This window comes from Suillus fuscotomentosus (assembly GCF_016647785.1).
Source record: "Suillus fuscotomentosus strain FC203 chromosome Unknown F5891scaffold_80, whole genome shotgun sequence".
NCBI classification, from domain to species: Eukaryota; Fungi; Basidiomycota; class Agaricomycetes; order Boletales; family Suillaceae; genus Suillus; species Suillus fuscotomentosus.
The window spans coordinates 190,495-207,396 of record NW_024539592.1 but is presented as its reverse complement, the minus strand read 5'-3'; the positions used below and the strand labels follow the sequence as shown (position 1 = coordinate 207,396).

Sequence of the window (16,902 nt, the reverse complement as noted above, 5' to 3'; positions counted from 1 at the left end):
GAGCGTCTTCTTCTTTCCTACGTCTTCTTCTCGTAGTATATGTTCTAACAATTCTTTCTCGTACTCTGCTCTTGTCTTTTCCGCTATCTGGACTGGCGGCCAGCGTTTCTCGAATGCTATCACAAATGCATTCCATGTCGCTTTGTCTTTCGACTGCAACGCTTTGAACCATCGTTCTGCTTGTGAACTTGTTCCGAGGTAATCACCAAAAGCGTCTAATTTGTCGGTGCTGTCTGTTATTGTCTGCTGACGCATTGCTCGATTGAAGGATTTCAGGAAATCCGCCGGATTTTCTGATGCTCTTCCATCGCCATGAAATATCTGCGGGGTCTCTACAGGCATGACGGCTTTTAACTGTGCGAGTGCAAAGAATTCGGCTAGATTGTAATTCGGTACTGTGGAGATGGATGTGAGCTGCTCTGTCTTCGTGCGACGACGTGGTTGTTGGACTTCGGACGATGGTATGTAGATGTCTAATTTTTGGACTTCTAGTTCTGGGAAGGGGACTTGATTGTTCTGCTGTTCGTCTTCTTCCGAGAGGCTGCTTAGTGACGATGTGCTACAGTGACTTGGTGTGTTGTGTCCTGATGGATCTGGCGTATCGAGAGGAGATGATGCTGCTGATGTCTTTTCTGACCAGAGTTCCCAGTTCGTTTTTAAACGAACGTTGGTTACCGCTTGTCCTTTTGCTGTTCTGGGTCTCAATTTGTTAGCTTTGGGCATCAAATATAAACGTAAATGCGAGTAAGATGAACACTGCTCTTTTTTGTAATTGGTGTTGTTTTTGATGTGAGTTGCGACGTAATAAGACTGTATGTTTCTGTAAATGGTTCGTTAGCTTCTATTTGGGAGCTTCTATGTTCTATTCTATGACTAAAATCTAGACCGCGAGCTAATGCTTCTTTCTTCTGCGTGCTTTTTTGTGTGATAGGTGTGTGATGCAATATCGCGCTGGTTCGGATTCTCTCTGTTCACCACGATGGACTAGGACGAAAGCAGTGAGGGGAGAGCTCTATGATGCGTGATGATGTGTTACACTATGAACAGAGTTTGGCTATGTGCGCGTGTCGCTGACTAAGCTATGGCTATCGCCGAAGGACCAACTGCCTCTTGTCTATGTCTCTTCCTTTGGTCTATGCCTTGGGACCCCCGGTCCAACGGGTCAGGCAGCACTGCGATAGGATCTTCCAGTGGAGTGTGAATCTCACACGAAACCTGTAATGCCCAACAGGATTGACAGTCCGGATCTGCTTGGTTGGTGCTCATCAACTGGACAATGGATTCAATTTATAATAGATGTCCTGTGTGAAATGTTATGTTGTAATACACATTATTCAGTGCAGCGAGCACGGTATGCGATATGCAATATGAGGGATGCACCTAGAAAAATATGCCTTGAAGCTTGAAGCTGGCCAGTCATGCACGTCCAGCCACGATGGTTCGAAACTACAACGTAATGAATTAATTAATTATGGGCCATATATAGAGCAACTTCGGCCGGCCGGGGTCTCGGCCCTCGCGGGGTCAGGAGGTATTCCGAATCCGAGTAACCAAGTAGTGTAAGTAACCAAGACAGGTGAGAGCGCTCTTTTTTATTGTTCTGAGTTCATATCTCTGTTGCTGGTTTTTTTAACTGATTTTCTGCTCGCAGGAGAGCCTGTGCAAACCTAGAACTGTTGGTGACTTTGAAGTCGCTATAAAACGTTGGTGGAGTGACACTCCTTCAAGCTGTAATGACATCCGGGAACATGACGAGACTACGCCCACCAAATTTAACGATCCAGTCAAGATCACACTCATTCGAGTCCGAGTCGAGCGCGTTTCTCGATACGTCTTCTGAATCAATATCAGAATCTCCGCTTGCATCGGATGATGAGCTCTTGCAACTATCTTCACCTTCTTCCTCGTCCTCGAGCCCCATAGCCTTAAACATTCCTGATGCAGAAGAGTTATCACGAGACTTGGCGGCACTTGCCCAGCTACGCCAATCTGTACAGAAAAATCTTCGTCTTCGACCAATCCGTTCGTTTAGCAGATTACCAAAGACTGCCGTTCCAAGCGTTGCCGCTATTCCATGGCGCCAAGATCAACACCACCGCCAGCGGCAAGTTGACTCGGATTCTTCTTCTCCAAAAAGTGCAAGCAGCACGTATCTTACCCCCGTTGACATCCGCTTCCCCAGTCCTCCTGCCTCATCTCCCCCCGAACCTCCAAGCTGTGCCCGGAAGCCTCAGCAACGCTCCGTGTCTATGCCATCACCCCGCGTTCCCACTTCTGCTATGGATCCTACTGAATTACTTATTCGCCTCGCCTCTCCCACTCGTCCACTCCTCATCGACACCCGCACTCACGTTGCCTATGCCGCGACTCACCTTTTAGGAAGTATTAATATCGCCATGCCGTCCCTAATTCTTAAGCGCTCAAAACGCACATTACCGACTTTCGCATCACTTCGCCAGTTCATCACCAATGATGAAGGAAAAGAAGTTTTCGATTCCTGGGACATTGACGGGGATGTCGTCATTGTTCATGGAGAAGAGACTGATGAACGGGAGAGAGACAATCCGGGCGTCATTGCATGGGCCCTGCTTTCAGTTCTTGCACGGTTCCTGAACCCGGACAATGTATGGTATCTTCGCGGAGGAATTGTAGGTGCTCAACTTCATGCGCGACTCCGAAAGTACATCATCAATGCTCCCCATTCTCCTCCTTCTCCCTCTCAAGCCTCTTTGCAACTGCCAAAACCACCCAAGAGTGCAAAGGGAAGGGCATTCCTTCAACTCGACACCCACAGCGCTGCTGGGCTCAGTAGCAGTGTGCAGATCGAGCAGGAGGATCAAGACCATGGGGGTGAAATGGAAAGACCGGGACACTCACCATTACCAATTATGCCTGGGCTCTCACTCAGTCTTGATAGCCCTATAGATTCTGACCCTCCGCCCTCCAAACTTGCCTTTCGCCGTCCACCTCCCCCACGGAGATCAAATACTCTTAACGTTGACAGTGCCAAGACAAACGGAATCAGTGATGCAGCGAATGATAGTGCGGTGTGCGGGCAGATTCTAGCGAAACCCATCAAACATGCTGTAACAACTCTCCCGCGGCTTCATATTCACACAGCTCCAGCGCGCAGCTCAACACTCCCTATTACACCTTCGCAACAGGTTGTGTTCCTTCACCCTCCACCCGCATCCCCGTCGCATCTCACGCTTCTTCATTCCAATCACACACCTCCAGCGAGCGCATTTAACTCGAGCTTTAATTTCAATCTCACCAATGGTAGTTGCCTTGGGAATGCGGGTCCATATCCACAAATGCCCATGACACCATCTACTGCCAAGCCGACGCCCACAACATCCACACCCAGTGGCACTTCCTCCGATGCTGAAAACGAGCGCGAAGAGTTTGTCATCTCTACGATCCTCCCTAACTTCCTCTTCCTCGGCCCTGAACTCATTTCACCTTCACATGTCTCCGAATTACAATCCCTAGGTGTGAAGCGAATCATTAACATTGCGGCTGAATGCACAGACGATCGCGGGCTAATGCTCCGGGAACGGTTCGAGCGGTATGTGCATATTCCAATGAGGGATTGTGTTGAGGAGGAAGGAGTACGCAAGGGGCTGAGTGAGGCCTGTAATGTGCTTGGTAAGTACTTCGCTTTTGTCACAATTCGATGCTTCTATCGGTGGAGAATTGGGTTTTCGATTCAAAGCTTTTCTTGTTTCCATCATACGTTCCTCGATGTACATGAACTAATTCCTGGCGCAGACGAGGCCGCTCTCTACAACGCACCCACATATGTGCACTGTAAAGCCGGTAAATCACGTAGTGTCACCGCAGTGATGGCATACCTTATCCACAGCCACCACTGGCCGCTGGCACGCGCATACCAGTTCGTGCTAGAGCGCCGCAAAGGTATCAGCCCGAATATCGGGTTTGTAAGCGAACTCATGGCATTTGAGGAGGCAGAGCTCGGGCGTATGACGAAGCCTAAGCCATCTACTGCAGTGAGTGAAAGTAATGTTGGGGACGTTGGTGTTGGCACAGGCAGGCGACCAGCGCATGTCAGAGAGAGCTTACCTCCAATGCCTTCATGGGACCGCGAGGAGGAAGAAACAACAGAGGAAACGGGCCAAGATATGGAGATAAGGGACCGGGAGGGACGGTATCGACATGCCAGGCGGGCTCCCGTGGATGAGAACACTTTGCAGCCAATGAGACGAGTGAGCAAGGCAGGTCTCGAGAGTGCTGGATCGATACATGGCGATGATAGGGACGAAACGTGATGCCACATGAGAACTAGGTCATACCCTGCTGTTTTGGTGCATTGTCAATGGACCATTCTCTGATCTCTCTATATACTCAACGAATTACCTTAAACCCAATGACTTGACTTACTTCAACAATCGACTTGGAAATTGTAACGTCGCTGTTGCCTTCAGTTTGACAACCCAGCCAATTGCGTGAAGCTTTGTGGAAAGCAGCTGCATTGGCAGGCTCAGTGGTACAGGGGTCCGTCATTGAAGAATCATATACATAAGTACAAAAAACCAGCCATCCAACAACCAGCCCATCAGACCCATAATCGACGCTGCACATCAATGAAGTGTAGCGAGTCAGGACGTTATCTAAGGACATGTCAGTAATGACACCAACGTTTCTTGCCAATACTACACTGGTTAGTTAGAGCCACAGCAAAAGGATGATTATTATGCATACACAATTGACGCCTTGATCTCAAGACTGATGTCCACTTGCTGAGCTATCATTGATGATTTCACCAAGCAGCTGCATTGGGTACACCAACCCGTCTTCATTGACGCCAACAACACCCACGCACAGCACCAATTCGGGAAATGAGCACGAAGGGTATATTGTATCTAACTATTCTTCCCGACTAGACCAAATGTACCAGTCCTAATCCAAGTGTTCATGCAAAGTCTAACAAGAGCTCCTTGAATTTGGTAGAACTCACATTAGATACAGCCGCTGGTCATAGATTTCCGTATACCACCTCCCCATCGATGACAGTTGCTGTCACTGTGGCACTCAAGATATCCTCGATAGGCACCGTCATGATATCACGGTCCAGAACGACGAAATCAGCTTTCTTCCCGATTGAAAGCGAACCGAGAATATCCTCAGAGAAAGACGCGTATGCAGCATCGAGCGTCATGCCTTTGAGCGCTTCAGCGCGCGTGAGGCGCTCGGATGGATACCTAGAAAAAGAGGGTAGTCAATAACTTTTGAATCAGCACATTTGAAAGTATGCCAGAATCTCACCATCCTCCAGGACCATGAGGCGAGTCGCCTGTTACAGAGAGGCGTGAAACAGCAGCGTAGAAACCAAGAAGGGGGTTGATGTCCTCGACAGGGAAGTCAGAGCCAAGGGGTAAGACTCTGGTTGGAGACGCGCTGTGGGGTATCAGTACCAACGCAATACAAGGTAAGAAGATAAAGTAACTTACTTGAGTAAAGCTCGATATGCATACGCGCCTTTGATTCTCTTTGGACCCTATAGGCACCCAGTTTGATGTGCTCTAGACAGATGAAAAGAGGGAACCTACCAACCGATCCTCAGCATACCACATGTCGCTTGTCCTGTAAGACGAGATATGTCGGTCAGACGATTGGCAAGGCCTATCGACTGACTCACGCATGGGTCGGTTGCACACTAGGTATCACTGGAATCCTATACCATCTACAACGTGAAAGCGAAATAAGAATCGGGCCTCTTACCACCTAACTTTCCAATTCGCTTGATATCATCTAGTGTCAAGATTTGCGCATGCTCAATACGAGGTCGCAAGGCGTCTATGGAAAACGAAGCGTTGGCGAGCATATCATCATAAATGTCGAGTACGACATGATTTGCCCGGTCTCCAATACAGTGGATATTCTGGTGGTAAGGGGTCAAATAGTTGAGCTAGTGCAAGGATGAAAAAAGATCACGAATATCGGGCACTTACAATTTGCCAACCATCGGTCGAAAACTCCTTTACCAGCTTTGCAAGCGCCTCCGGGCGCAACCGCATGATACCGCTTGTCGACGGATTATCACTATACTAAAACCTTTGATATAAGCACGTTCGTGCTTGAACGGTAACGTGAGTAGGTGCTCACGGGCTCAAGCAGTGCAGCGCCGAATGAACCAAGCGCACCTATTTATTGAAGATGAATTTAAGCACCAAATAATAATTCGAACAGAACCAACCATCTGCGAAAAGTTTGACGCTGCGCACTGTCAATCGTCCACCAAATCCGTGCTGGATCAGCCTTGGAATCTGACCTCCCCAGTAATCATCAAAGTTCACACTGCCCATGAGATAAAGCCGGAGCTGCTACGTGTGTCAGTAAATTGCTACGCTCAAGTAAACAAAAAAACTGACAGGTAGCTGCTGAGTCTCTGAGAGTCTGGAGGGAAATTAATTCAAATGTTTTTGGAAAGCATGGGCCGCGTACTTTTTATAGAAGTGTATTTCTTCTGGGACAGAAAATGCGTCGTGCACGCTAGTCAGACCCACCGCAAGTGCGTCACTAGTAGCACGGGTGAAGTACTCCATCGCGCGGGTCTCGCTGAAGGGTTGTGAGGGAATGAGAGCCATAGCATTATCAACGAATATTCCTGTGATTCCATATAGGTTTCAGACGAAGAGGTACTACCTCAAGAACAGAACTCCTGAGGAAGAGAAACAAACCAGTGGGTTTTCCGTGCTTGTCGCGGATAATCAGCCCGCCATCGATATCCTCCTTAGGGAGGGGCGCCATGAGCTGCAGCACACGGTTGGATACCCAGGAGGCGTGAGCATCAATACGGGTCAGAGATATCCGTCGACCGCGAAGAAGTGGTTCCCTGTCAAAATCGTTCTTTGGTGTTGTGAGGGGATGTGAAGAGAAAGCAAATAAAGATACATACAGCATGAGGATATTGCGCTCCAGGCCATTTATTCTGGTCCCATCCCATGCCCTCTATCCATCGAGTGGGATCGCCCAGAATGTCAGGATGTGCTATAACATAAGCTTTCAAGTGGCTCAAGACATCTTTCATGTCGCATCAGTAAATTGACGATAGAATACAAAGTCAGTTGAAACAAACCATCCACAGAGGTACAGTCATCCAAGTTGAGATTCATCTTAAAACCATAATGCAACACATGAGCATGGGCATCTTCAAGGGTCAAGAGTGAGGACACGAAATTTGATTCAAGTTGGTGATTCGTACCAGTCAGGCCAGGAACTACAATACTGTCAGGTGGGATGTTTATCACTCTCGGAGATGGCTCAAGAAAATTGAATGGCCAAGGTAAGCGAATGACGCTTGCCAGTGGGATCTCTGACCACCATCGATCCCGCCAGCGTAAAGTTATGTCCTCTGTCACAAGCGCAGCGCGTGAGTTGGATGCATAAACAAGGCCACTGATTCGCGCATACCTAGATCACCTGTGTCTGAAATGAGGGTATCATGTACGAAGATGCATTGAACATTGGGAAGATCTGAGTCGACTGTGTAGATTGTGCGGTTAGCAGAACAGACCGCATAATCTAAAGAATGGGTCTCAGGGTTGAGCCAAGTGAAGGTCCCTCCTGCAGCTCCCAGCGCAACCGACAGTGCGAGGAGCCACGATCTAGCCCACCAGCTTCGATTCTGAGGTGAATTGGTACTACTACTCTGCCCACTGACGCTTGCCGGCTTGACCAGGGGTGAAGAAGAACCCATGTCGTACGAGAAAAAGCGAGTTGGGATCCGTGAGGGTATACATGTCTAACATATATATACAGAATTGTGTACGTCAGACTTTTCTCACTCCTTTATGGCAGGTTACCTGAAGCAACTTCTCAACTGCGCTTATTATTTTTGATATACTTGAAGATATACTGCAAATTGCACTTTGGACGGAATCCAAGTACTCTATTCACGTTGGCACGGTGACTCATCAGTGGCTGCAAATTATTGACGACCACCTTTTACTGTGGCAAGCAACTAGGAGACTATATGCACTGCCCACTGCACGACGACAGTAAATCCTAACACTGAAAGCAGTGTTTCTTTGTGGAAGGTCGCCCAGGATGAGGAAAACCATTTTTAATTACAGCCTGATCCGTTGCGTTACGTGCGTACTGCGTAGGGCAACTTATTGTGCTGGTCGTTGGGTCACCAGCCTACATGCAACGACTGGAAGACCTAAGCGCGAATGCGCTTGTCTGACAATGTCAAGAACGAAACGGTTGGTCCCGCGGGAGCATTTCCGTGACTCCCATGTGCGCGCTCCACCCGCTCCTGTCAGTCTGCGCGCCGTACACTCATCTCCGTGTCTGAGCTCCACCCTTTGCGATGCGCAAAATGGAACCGCTTCAAGTTACTGGGACGGATCGGTGACGGAATAACGTTGGTGATGGATGAATCTGTTTATCATTCTTCGTCTGAGTTTAAGCAAACTTCAACCCTTCAAGCTTCAAGATATGCTACTCTTTGTCTCCATCACTAAACATCGGGAGGTGAACGAATTGCTTGCTTATGTACTTGGAAGTAGTATGACACATAGGTGAAGCGCCGGAATGTACGTTATATTATGGTGTTTAAAGTCTGTGTATATAGGCCGAACTCAAGGAAGCTTGCCATTCAGACTCATCTGGCTGGCCTTGCCTGCGCACTACGCATCGGCTAGCGCTTGTCATCGAAGTTTGACCCCTCAGCTTTGAGTTCAGCATGGCCTATCTTTTCTAACTTCCCATCGAAATCGCGCTTCCGATATCCTGACACAATACGTTCGAGCAGTTCCGAAGTAGACACCCCCGGTGTACGTCGAGTAGGAATAAATTTACCTGAATGTGTCAAACTTTTGAAAAAGTAGGGGAAAAAGAAAGGGAACAGACCTAGTGCCTTTACAAATGCGTAGACATCATCATGATCGCCCGACACGTACGGGAGTTCGTCATGAGCAACGTAGTCGATATTCCACTTATCGATGAAAGCTTGGTCCAGAACCCACGGGCAGTCGGGAATGACCTCATCGACCCAGCGACAGTGTCGCACAGCCTCACAGCTATATCAGTGTGATTAAGTTTTCAGTTGTGGAGAACTGGCGCATCATACCGCTCAGCATGTGTCATCACACAGCGTGCTTTATGGGTGACGACGTCCTCATCGGAATTAACACCAACGAGTAAATGTACAGATGGAAAAGACAACTTGGCCTGCCGTAATTGCAGGGCATGACTGGTTCAAAGATCAACATCCTTACACAAAAAGGGAGGGACATATATACCCAAAGTGAAAGAGATCATATACCCCTGATATGAATTAGCACAAAGTCTGTCAAAGTTGAATTGACACTTACCATCTGCAAAAACTCTAACAGGCCGATTTAGTGGTGGTGGGTTAATCTTGTAGGATCTAGAGGATTGACCCTCGATCGCCTCGCGTATGAAAGCCTGAATATGTTCGGGAGTGAGGGCAGCAGGGTTAAACGTAGATGTTGCTTCAGCGGTAGGCATTGGTTCATCGGGTGCAAGCGCCGCAGGTTTCACAGATGGTAGCACATCGTCGATTTGAGAGGTCAATGTTGATGCAGATGAAGAATGCTGAAGAGTAGGATGTAGCGCCTTGTTGAAGGGATGTGAACCGGCTGCTGCAGTGACGCTGCTCTCTACATCACCATCATATGTTTGGGAATCAGTGCCATCATCTGAGAGCATGCTGGAGGCTAGCTGATGACGAGCACGAGATACTGCCTTTGATTGAAAGGGGGTTTTAGCTGAACGAGAGACGGTTGGAATGGACATGGAAGAGCCTCCATCATCAGTACTGAGAGGGTCATTATCTTCTTCTGACCTGAAAACGGGGTAAACTATATGGTCAAGGAAATAAAAAAGAAGTAGTACTTGCGCGTCATAAGTAGGAGAATCTGTTGAATGATGCTTTGCAAACGAACGCTTCGAATGCAAAGTCTTTTTGTGATGATGAAACGATTCAGTAGACGAATCCATGATCGTACGTTGGTACTGAGTCGGAGATGATATATATTTGGCCAACTGCGATATCAATGTAAAGCACGTGATTATTTATTTATTTAACTTATGTAATTAAAGGCGTGGGAATGTATACGTGTCATTTGCGTGTCCTTTGAAAGACATAAATACATCGGAGCTGATTCAACAATTGAGTACCAACTTCTCTTGTGACAACAATGTCTGGCCGCCCGTCTCGCGCCAAGTCATGGCGTATGGCGTCTTCTCTTTCTCTCTTTTTCCTTGCTTTCCTCGCTCTATTTTGTTTCTCTCCCGCTGTTACAGCGAGTTCGAACAGTGAATACGGTACGGTGATAGGTATAGGTAAGCGTACATGCACTGCGTTCGTTTCACATTACTAACTTCCTTATTCGCAGACTTGGGAACAACTTATTCGTGTGTCGGCGTTCAACGCGGTGGTCGTGTCGAAATTATCGCCAATGACCAGGGTCATCGTATAACACCCTCATGGGTCAGCTTTACTGATGACGAGCGGCTGTAAGTTTTCATTTCGCAACCCAGGAAACCATGACTAACTTATTCCTTACAGAGTTGGTGATAGTGCCAAGAACGCGTTCCATTCAAATCCAACCAACACCGTTTTCGACGCTAAACGTCTCATCGGCCGGAAGATGGACGACTTGGAATTAAAGCGTGACATGAAGCACTTTCCCTTTAACATTGTTGACAAGGGCGGCAAACCAGCCATTTCGATAGGTTACAAGGGTGACACACGCCAATTTGTAAATCATTCATATCAGACCTCTGAATATCTCGCTGATTATGTTCTTTAGACTCCGGAGGAGATTAGTGCCATGATTCTGACAAAGATGAAGGAGACTGCGGAGGCTTATCTCGGCGAGAAGGTCACCCACGCAGTAGTAACTGTCCCCGCATGTAAGCCAGCAATGCTGACCTGACCTTTATTCGCTTATGAATTTGTTGTCAAGATTTCAATGACGCTCAGCGTCAAGCCACGAAGGATGCTGGTACAATTGCTGGGTTAAATATTCTTCGTATCATCAACGAGCCCACCGCTGCTGCTATCGCATATGGTCTTAACAAGAAGGGTGGCGAGTCTCAAATCATAGTCTACGATCTCGGAGGAGGAACTTTCGATGTTTCCTTGCTCTCGATTGATGATGGTGTTTTCGAGGTCTTGGCAACTGCTGGTGATACTCACCTTGGTGGTGAGGATTTCGACAACCGTGTCATCGACTATCTTGTCAAACAGTACAAGAAGAAGACCGGTACCGACGTCACTAGCAACCTTCGCGCTATGGGCAAGCTGAAGCGCGAGGTCGAGAAGGCCAAGCGTACTTTGTCGAGCCAACAGTCGACCCGCATTGAAATCGAGTCCTTCGAGGATGGCAACGACTTCTCAGAGACACTCACTCGCGCTAAATTTGAAGAGCTTAACATGGATCTGTTCCGCAAGACCATGAAGCCCGTCGAACAGGTGCTCAAGGATGCGAAGGTCAACAAAGAGGACATTGACGAGGTGAGATGTCTAGCGACAATCATTGGTACCGTCTGACACGGTTGCAGGTTGTCCTTGTTGGTGGTTCAACCCGCATTCCTAAGGTTCAACAACTCCTGAAGGAGTATTTTGGCAAAGAAGCATCAAAGGGTATCAATCCCGATGAGGCTGTTGCTTACGGTGCTGCTGTCCAGGGTGGTATCCTTTCCGGTGAAGAGGGTACCGAAGACGTCGTCTTGGTGGATGTCTGTCCTTTGACACTTGGTATTGAGACCACTGGTGGCGTCTTCACCAAACTTATTCCTCGCAACACTGTCATCCCCACTCGCAAGTCGCAGATGTAAGTGCATTCTGTTCTCGCGAGTGAATGCAACATACTGATAATCTGTAAAGCTTCTCAACGGCTGCTGACAACCAGCCTACCGTTCTCATCCAGGTCTTCGAGGGTGAGCGATCTTTAACCAAGGACAACAACCTGCTCGGCAAGTTTGAACTTTCGGGCATTCCCCCTGCTCCTCGTGGTGTTCCTCAGATTGAGGTCACATTCGAGATTGACGCCAACGGTATTATGAAGGTCGGTGCCGCCGACAAGGGAACGTAAGTCGATGGTTTTTAGTCAGTGCTATAAGACACTGACCGGGCTCTTAGTGGTAAATCCGAGTCAATCACGATTACGAACGAGAAGGGTCGTCTCTCTAAGGAGGACATTGAGCGCATGGTCCGCGAGGCTGAAGATTTCGCCTCAGAAGATGAAGCTAATCGCAAGCGCATTGAATCCCTCAACGCCCTGTCCTCGTTTGTCTACGGACTCAAGTCACAACTTGGTGATCAGACAGGCCTTGGCGGCAAGATCGACGACGATGACAAGAAGACTATCCTCGCCACCATCAAGGAGGCTACGGAGTGGATTGATGACAATGGCCAGAGTGCTACTACTGAGGAACTCGAAGAGAAGCTATTGGAGATTCAGAACGTTGTCAATCCAATCACAAGCAAGCTCTACAGTGGAGGAGGTGCAAGCGAGCCCGAGGATGATGAACCATATTATAATCATGACGAGCTGTGAGGCCTGCGCGGTGGGGACATAATCCCGATAAAAGTTGTATGTCAGTATCAGTAACATAGAGTCACCTATTTCAATGGACAGACCCATCCTCCTGCACCGTCTAGTCGCAAATGTGTGACAGACCGTTCCAAAGCATATGGGGCATCTCTTGGTAAATGTCGATGTTTCAATGTGTGCGTTACATTTTATTGATAGCGTGCATCTTAACGTCGCACGATACCCAGCCTCCTTGATTACTATATTGTTAGAACCGTGTTGAAAGTACAATTGACCAGTAAGTACATTGCGATAATGGTATTACGAGAACGAATCGAGGAGCTCTATACGTTCCGATACTCGAAGGCAGGGCTTCCAGGTTCGGACGACTCTATGATGGTGCGCGTGAAGCCAGGACCTTCTCTCTGCAATGCCTCCTCAACGGAAAAGACTTCCACATCTTCCAGGCTCAAAGACTTTCTCAGATATGGCAGCAATTCCTTCAGAATCTCAGACTCGGAAAACAACAACGTTCTCTGGAACGCAGCATCGACACCGATTTCTGACATTCGTTTCTGCATTTCGAGATGAGATGAGCCGATAAAGACGGTGATAATACATCCTTACCTTGAACGCCTGGATGAACGGCATAGCGCGCTTGTCCTTGATCAACCCTTTCTCTATCAGGACATCGCGCACTTTCGCATCGTCCACCTTATCGTCCGGGCTCGAGTACGAATCCTTGACAGCCTGCACGCACGTATCCTGCCACTCAGGGAACCTGGTCGCAACATAAATCCGAACGGCCTTGGGTTTCTTGGGGTCGAACAACGCATTTTCGACGCCCTTGCCTTTCTTGCCCTTCTGCAACCTCTTCAACAACGTAATCTCAGCATCACGGATCGTCTTCAGTGTTCCACGCATGTACACGCCTGTCTCAACGATTGACCTGTCCGCGATGCGCTCTGGGTCTGGCCACAGCGCCAGCTGTACGGACCGAGGCTCCTTTAACAGCTCTGTCCAAATATGCTCTGCGAAGTGAGGAGCAAAAGGCGTGATCATCAAGGTGGCAACACGGATCCAGTATTTGACCAAGTCTGCATGCATCCCGATATCGGCGGTAACTTCTCGGTACCAGTCACGGGCACTCTGCAACTCGTAGAAGCCAAACTTCAGAGCATCCTTGAAAGCAGTTCTAACGCAGATAACTGAGACCATGACAAAGAGCTAAAGTTGGATAGAACTCACGCGTCGTAATGACCCTTTGTAATGTTGATCAGGTCGACAATTTCCTCCTCGAACACGTGATCATGATAAGAGCTCTTGGGACCAGTGCGGAGGTTGGACTCATCCTTGAACATTTCCTAAAGAAATTGTTAGTAGATCGTCTCGTAGAAAGCGAAATTCATATACCTCACACCATGTCATCAACGTATGCAAACGCAGAATGTTTGCATTGGCAGTCTTTTCATCGAAGTTGGCATCTTCTACGCCATCGCCAGCATCCGCCAACGACAGACGCATCGCATCAGCACCAAATTTCAGCACGCCTTCCCTCAGCGTCAGTGAGTTGCCTGTGCTCTTTGACATCTTCTTGCCATTCAGCATCAGATGTCCATTCGTGCGGATGCCCTTGGGCCATTTTTCCTCTGCAAAGATTGCGGCGTGGTTATAAAGTAAGAACGTCAGATTGTTCTGGACCAAGTCCTTGCCGGAGGAACGCATATCGAAGGGGTAGAAGTAATTGAATTCATGCTTCAATGCGTCGGCTTTGTCCTTGGGGAATGGCTCTGAGTCTGGCCATGGTCCGTTGCAGAAGACGTATTCCCAGGCCTCATCCGTCATCTGCTCGGCGCTGACGCCCAGAGGCCCAGGTGTCCGACCAAAGATATCACCACCTGAGTGAATGTGATCAGTGAGATGATAAAAGTTAGTTCTGACACCTACCGTGCAACAAATGCGCGACAGTGTAGTATGCCATGTAGATAGTCGAGTCACTCAAACTTTCGACCATAAATTGGGGATCCCAAGGTAACTTGGACCCCAGGCCGTATGTCCGGGCACACGCCCACTGATTCAGCCATGCCAAGGTGGCCTCGAACAAGTTCCGAGTCTCGACCGTCCATGTCTCCATCTTTGCCAGCAACCTGAAGTCCGATTGTAAGCAAAAGAAAAGAAAAAATACGAAATACGAGCCTCTCGGCCTGTGATCTCCAAACAGGTTCACCGTAATCCATATACCACTGGTCCATCAAGGCGACGACGCACTCATCTGCGCTGCGCGAGATGACCAGGTTCTCTGGTTCGGCATATGCGAAAGCCAATCCTTGTTCGATCATGCTTGCGCGCACTCTGGGCTTCGCTTCTTGAACGGTCAGGCCCTTGAACTCGCCGACCAACATCACTCCACTGTAGAAACCCTCCTTGTACGCGATTTCCTTCGCCTCTGCCAGCTGCTTGACATCTTTCTGCGACTGAATCTTCAGCTTCTCGACTAAGCGGGGCGCAGTCAGCTCGCCATAGGTCGGAGTCGTTAGCACGGGAATCGGATCAATGGATACCCATTCGCGATCGATCTTGTAAAATTCAGGCTTCTTGCGCAAATCGCTGACAGTTGCGAAATCATCGGGGGAATCTGACGGTACAGAAGTGACGACACCGGTACCCTAAGACAATGTCAAAAAAGTCTACGGCACTATGACAACTGCACGACTGACCTTCGTAGCCAAAACATTATCCATGGGCAGTACAAACACCTCAGGAACTAATCCAAATGGTGCTTTGATCTTGGTACCGACCAAGGCCGCGCCATCCATCTCCAACAGCTGTTGAGTCTGGCCGCGCTCAGGCGATAGACCTTGGAAAGCCATGTTACGGGCTGCACGATATGTGCATACAAATGCCTCTGCATCGTTGATCGCGAAGACGCCATATTTTATAGAGGTGCCAACGAAGCAATTGGTCTGGCCATACCTGTGGATGTACTAAGAAACAATATTAAGATGGATATGAGAATACAGACATGGTCTCGGGACGCAACGTAGCAGCCACCAAAAATACTTTCCGACCATCGACTTTGCTTTCAATGGCCTTCGCAGCTGAACTCCATTCTACGACCTCCATCTTGACGCCAGTGTACTCTTGGGGGTTAACACCTTCACCGTCGGATCGATCATGATCCATACAAGGCTGTCCGTCTTTAGGGCTGTAGATCGTGTATCGCTCCCCGAACTTGACTTTTCCCAATGCGTGTAATTTATTCATTTGCCATCGAACGAACGAGTCGTAGTAAGGGTTCAGGTCGGTTGTGACAAATGAACGTCTCCAATCGATACGATTTCCCATTGCGTTGTTATCCTCCTGTAATACAGAAATGAAGAAATGACAAAATGACCAAGGATCTGTTTGCACACCTTGCAAATTGGAGGAAAGTGTTCCAGCCAGTGATGGGGATCTGCGAACTTTTTGATTTCCGTGCGCGGGACGCCGATTGACAACATGATTTGGAACTGGTAAGTCAGTCCCGTGGATTTTGCAGCAATCTTGCCCTTCGTGGCTTTCCCTACTGCTGCTGAAGGCGCGGCTGGGCCGTTTGGAGCTGTTTTTATTGGTTTGTCGTCTTGCGCCTCTTCATCAAATCGTTCAAAATCTGGGCCGAACATCTCCATCTCACGAATTATCTTGTCAGCAGCCGCCTGTCCGAGAAATCAGAAACCAGATCAACAATCTCCAAAATCCTGGGATCACTCACTTTGATCGGCATACCCGTTGCATGCAAACCATGAGGAAATAAGACACGCTTGCCTAACAATCTCTGGTATCCGGCGGCGAATTCGATTTTCGAGATGGTGAACGCGTGTCCTAGATGTAAAGAGCCGTTCATGTATGGGTAAGGGAAATTGCCAAACCACTTGGGGTATTTATCCTGAACTTGGGCAGATGACAAGCCCTTCAGCTCGTCGGGTGAAGGGGCATTAACTTCGAATATACCCTCCTCCTGCCATTTTGTTTGATATATCTTCTCAAGCTCTATAAGACGATCGCGTTTGCCCGTCTGTTATGCATTCGCCTTGTTAACGGGGGGAGTTCAACATGGAACGATAGGGCACATACCTGGACCAACTCCATAGTGTTCGCCATGATGTATGAATTTCCTCGCGTATAGCGCCGGAGCAGGCGACTCGCAAGTCGCAGAATTGTTGTAATAGATATGATGATCAGTAACTATATAAGTAACTCAAGTTTTTTTGATTAGCCAGTCACAGCGGAGTGAGTCAAGATCTGTAGTTTCGGACCAAAATGCGGGAAAACGCTACTTTCACTACAAAACCATGCAAACATGTACGGCCAGCTGAAAGTACTCAGTAAG

At 48.3% G+C, this 16,902-nt stretch overlaps 5 protein-coding genes across 5 annotated transcripts; 2 read left to right on the top strand and 3 right to left on the bottom strand.

Annotated features, from left to right (window-relative positions):
- Nucleotides 1–1,748: 1,748 nt before the first annotated feature.
- Nucleotides 1,749–4,451, top strand: F5891DRAFT_1152445 (uncharacterized protein; the record flags this gene model as incomplete). Its single annotated transcript, XM_041365167.1, has 3 exons — nucleotides 1,749–3,024; nucleotides 3,127–3,648; nucleotides 3,772–4,451. The coding sequence occupies 3 exons, from the start codon at nucleotides 1,749–1,751 to the stop codon at nucleotides 4,287–4,289; spliced, it is 2,316 nt and encodes a 771-aa protein (XP_041220029.1). The 3' UTR covers nucleotides 4,290–4,451.
- A 545-nt stretch (nucleotides 4,452–4,996) lies between these two features.
- Nucleotides 4,997–7,720, bottom strand: F5891DRAFT_961587 (amidohydrolase family-domain-containing protein; the record flags this gene model as incomplete). Its single annotated transcript, XM_041375820.1, has 16 exons — nucleotides 4,997–5,222; nucleotides 5,287–5,418; nucleotides 5,472–5,518; nucleotides 5,571–5,604; nucleotides 5,660–5,687; nucleotides 5,743–5,902; nucleotides 5,973–6,068; nucleotides 6,127–6,164; nucleotides 6,218–6,341; nucleotides 6,393–6,417; nucleotides 6,466–6,628; nucleotides 6,702–6,870; nucleotides 6,920–7,044; nucleotides 7,100–7,171; nucleotides 7,226–7,375; nucleotides 7,435–7,720. The coding sequence occupies 16 exons, from the start codon at nucleotides 7,718–7,720 to the stop codon at nucleotides 4,997–4,999; spliced, it is 1,875 nt and encodes a 624-aa protein (XP_041220028.1).
- A 775-nt stretch (nucleotides 7,721–8,495) lies between these two features.
- F5891DRAFT_1062795 (uncharacterized protein) lies at nucleotides 8,496–9,990 on the bottom strand (the record flags this gene model as incomplete). Its single annotated transcript, XM_041362974.1, has 6 exons — nucleotides 8,496–8,826; nucleotides 8,878–9,047; nucleotides 9,098–9,220; nucleotides 9,270–9,294; nucleotides 9,342–9,835; nucleotides 9,890–9,990. The coding sequence occupies 6 exons, from the start codon at nucleotides 9,988–9,990 to the stop codon at nucleotides 8,666–8,668; spliced, it is 1,074 nt and encodes a 357-aa protein (XP_041220027.1). The 3' UTR covers nucleotides 8,496–8,665.
- Nucleotides 9,991–10,169: 179 nt separating this feature from the next.
- On the top strand, nucleotides 10,170–12,557 carry F5891DRAFT_1281633 (heat shock protein 70 family; the record flags this gene model as incomplete). The annotated part of the gene is made up of 8 exons (XM_041370488.1): nucleotides 10,170–10,335; nucleotides 10,389–10,509; nucleotides 10,562–10,754; nucleotides 10,806–10,908; nucleotides 10,962–11,512; nucleotides 11,560–11,831; nucleotides 11,885–12,088; nucleotides 12,140–12,557. Exons 1-8 carry the CDS (start codon nucleotides 10,191–10,193, stop codon nucleotides 12,555–12,557), a joined length of 2,007 nt encoding a protein of 668 aa, XP_041220026.1. The 5' UTR covers nucleotides 10,170–10,190.
- A 171-nt stretch (nucleotides 12,558–12,728) lies between these two features.
- On the bottom strand, nucleotides 12,729–16,889 carry F5891DRAFT_728999 (uncharacterized protein). Its single transcript, XM_041372993.1, has 11 exons — nucleotides 16,647–16,889; nucleotides 16,285–16,587; nucleotides 15,947–16,228; nucleotides 15,556–15,893; nucleotides 15,251–15,506; nucleotides 14,730–15,199; nucleotides 14,481–14,680; nucleotides 13,947–14,431; nucleotides 13,782–13,897; nucleotides 13,161–13,728; nucleotides 12,729–13,108 (listed from the first exon to the last, which is right to left on the bottom strand). Exons 1-11 carry the CDS (start codon nucleotides 16,671–16,673, stop codon nucleotides 12,878–12,880), a joined length of 3,276 nt encoding a protein of 1,091 aa, XP_041220025.1. The 5' UTR covers nucleotides 16,674–16,889; the 3' UTR covers nucleotides 12,729–12,877.
- Nucleotides 16,890–16,902: the final 13 nt, after the last annotated feature.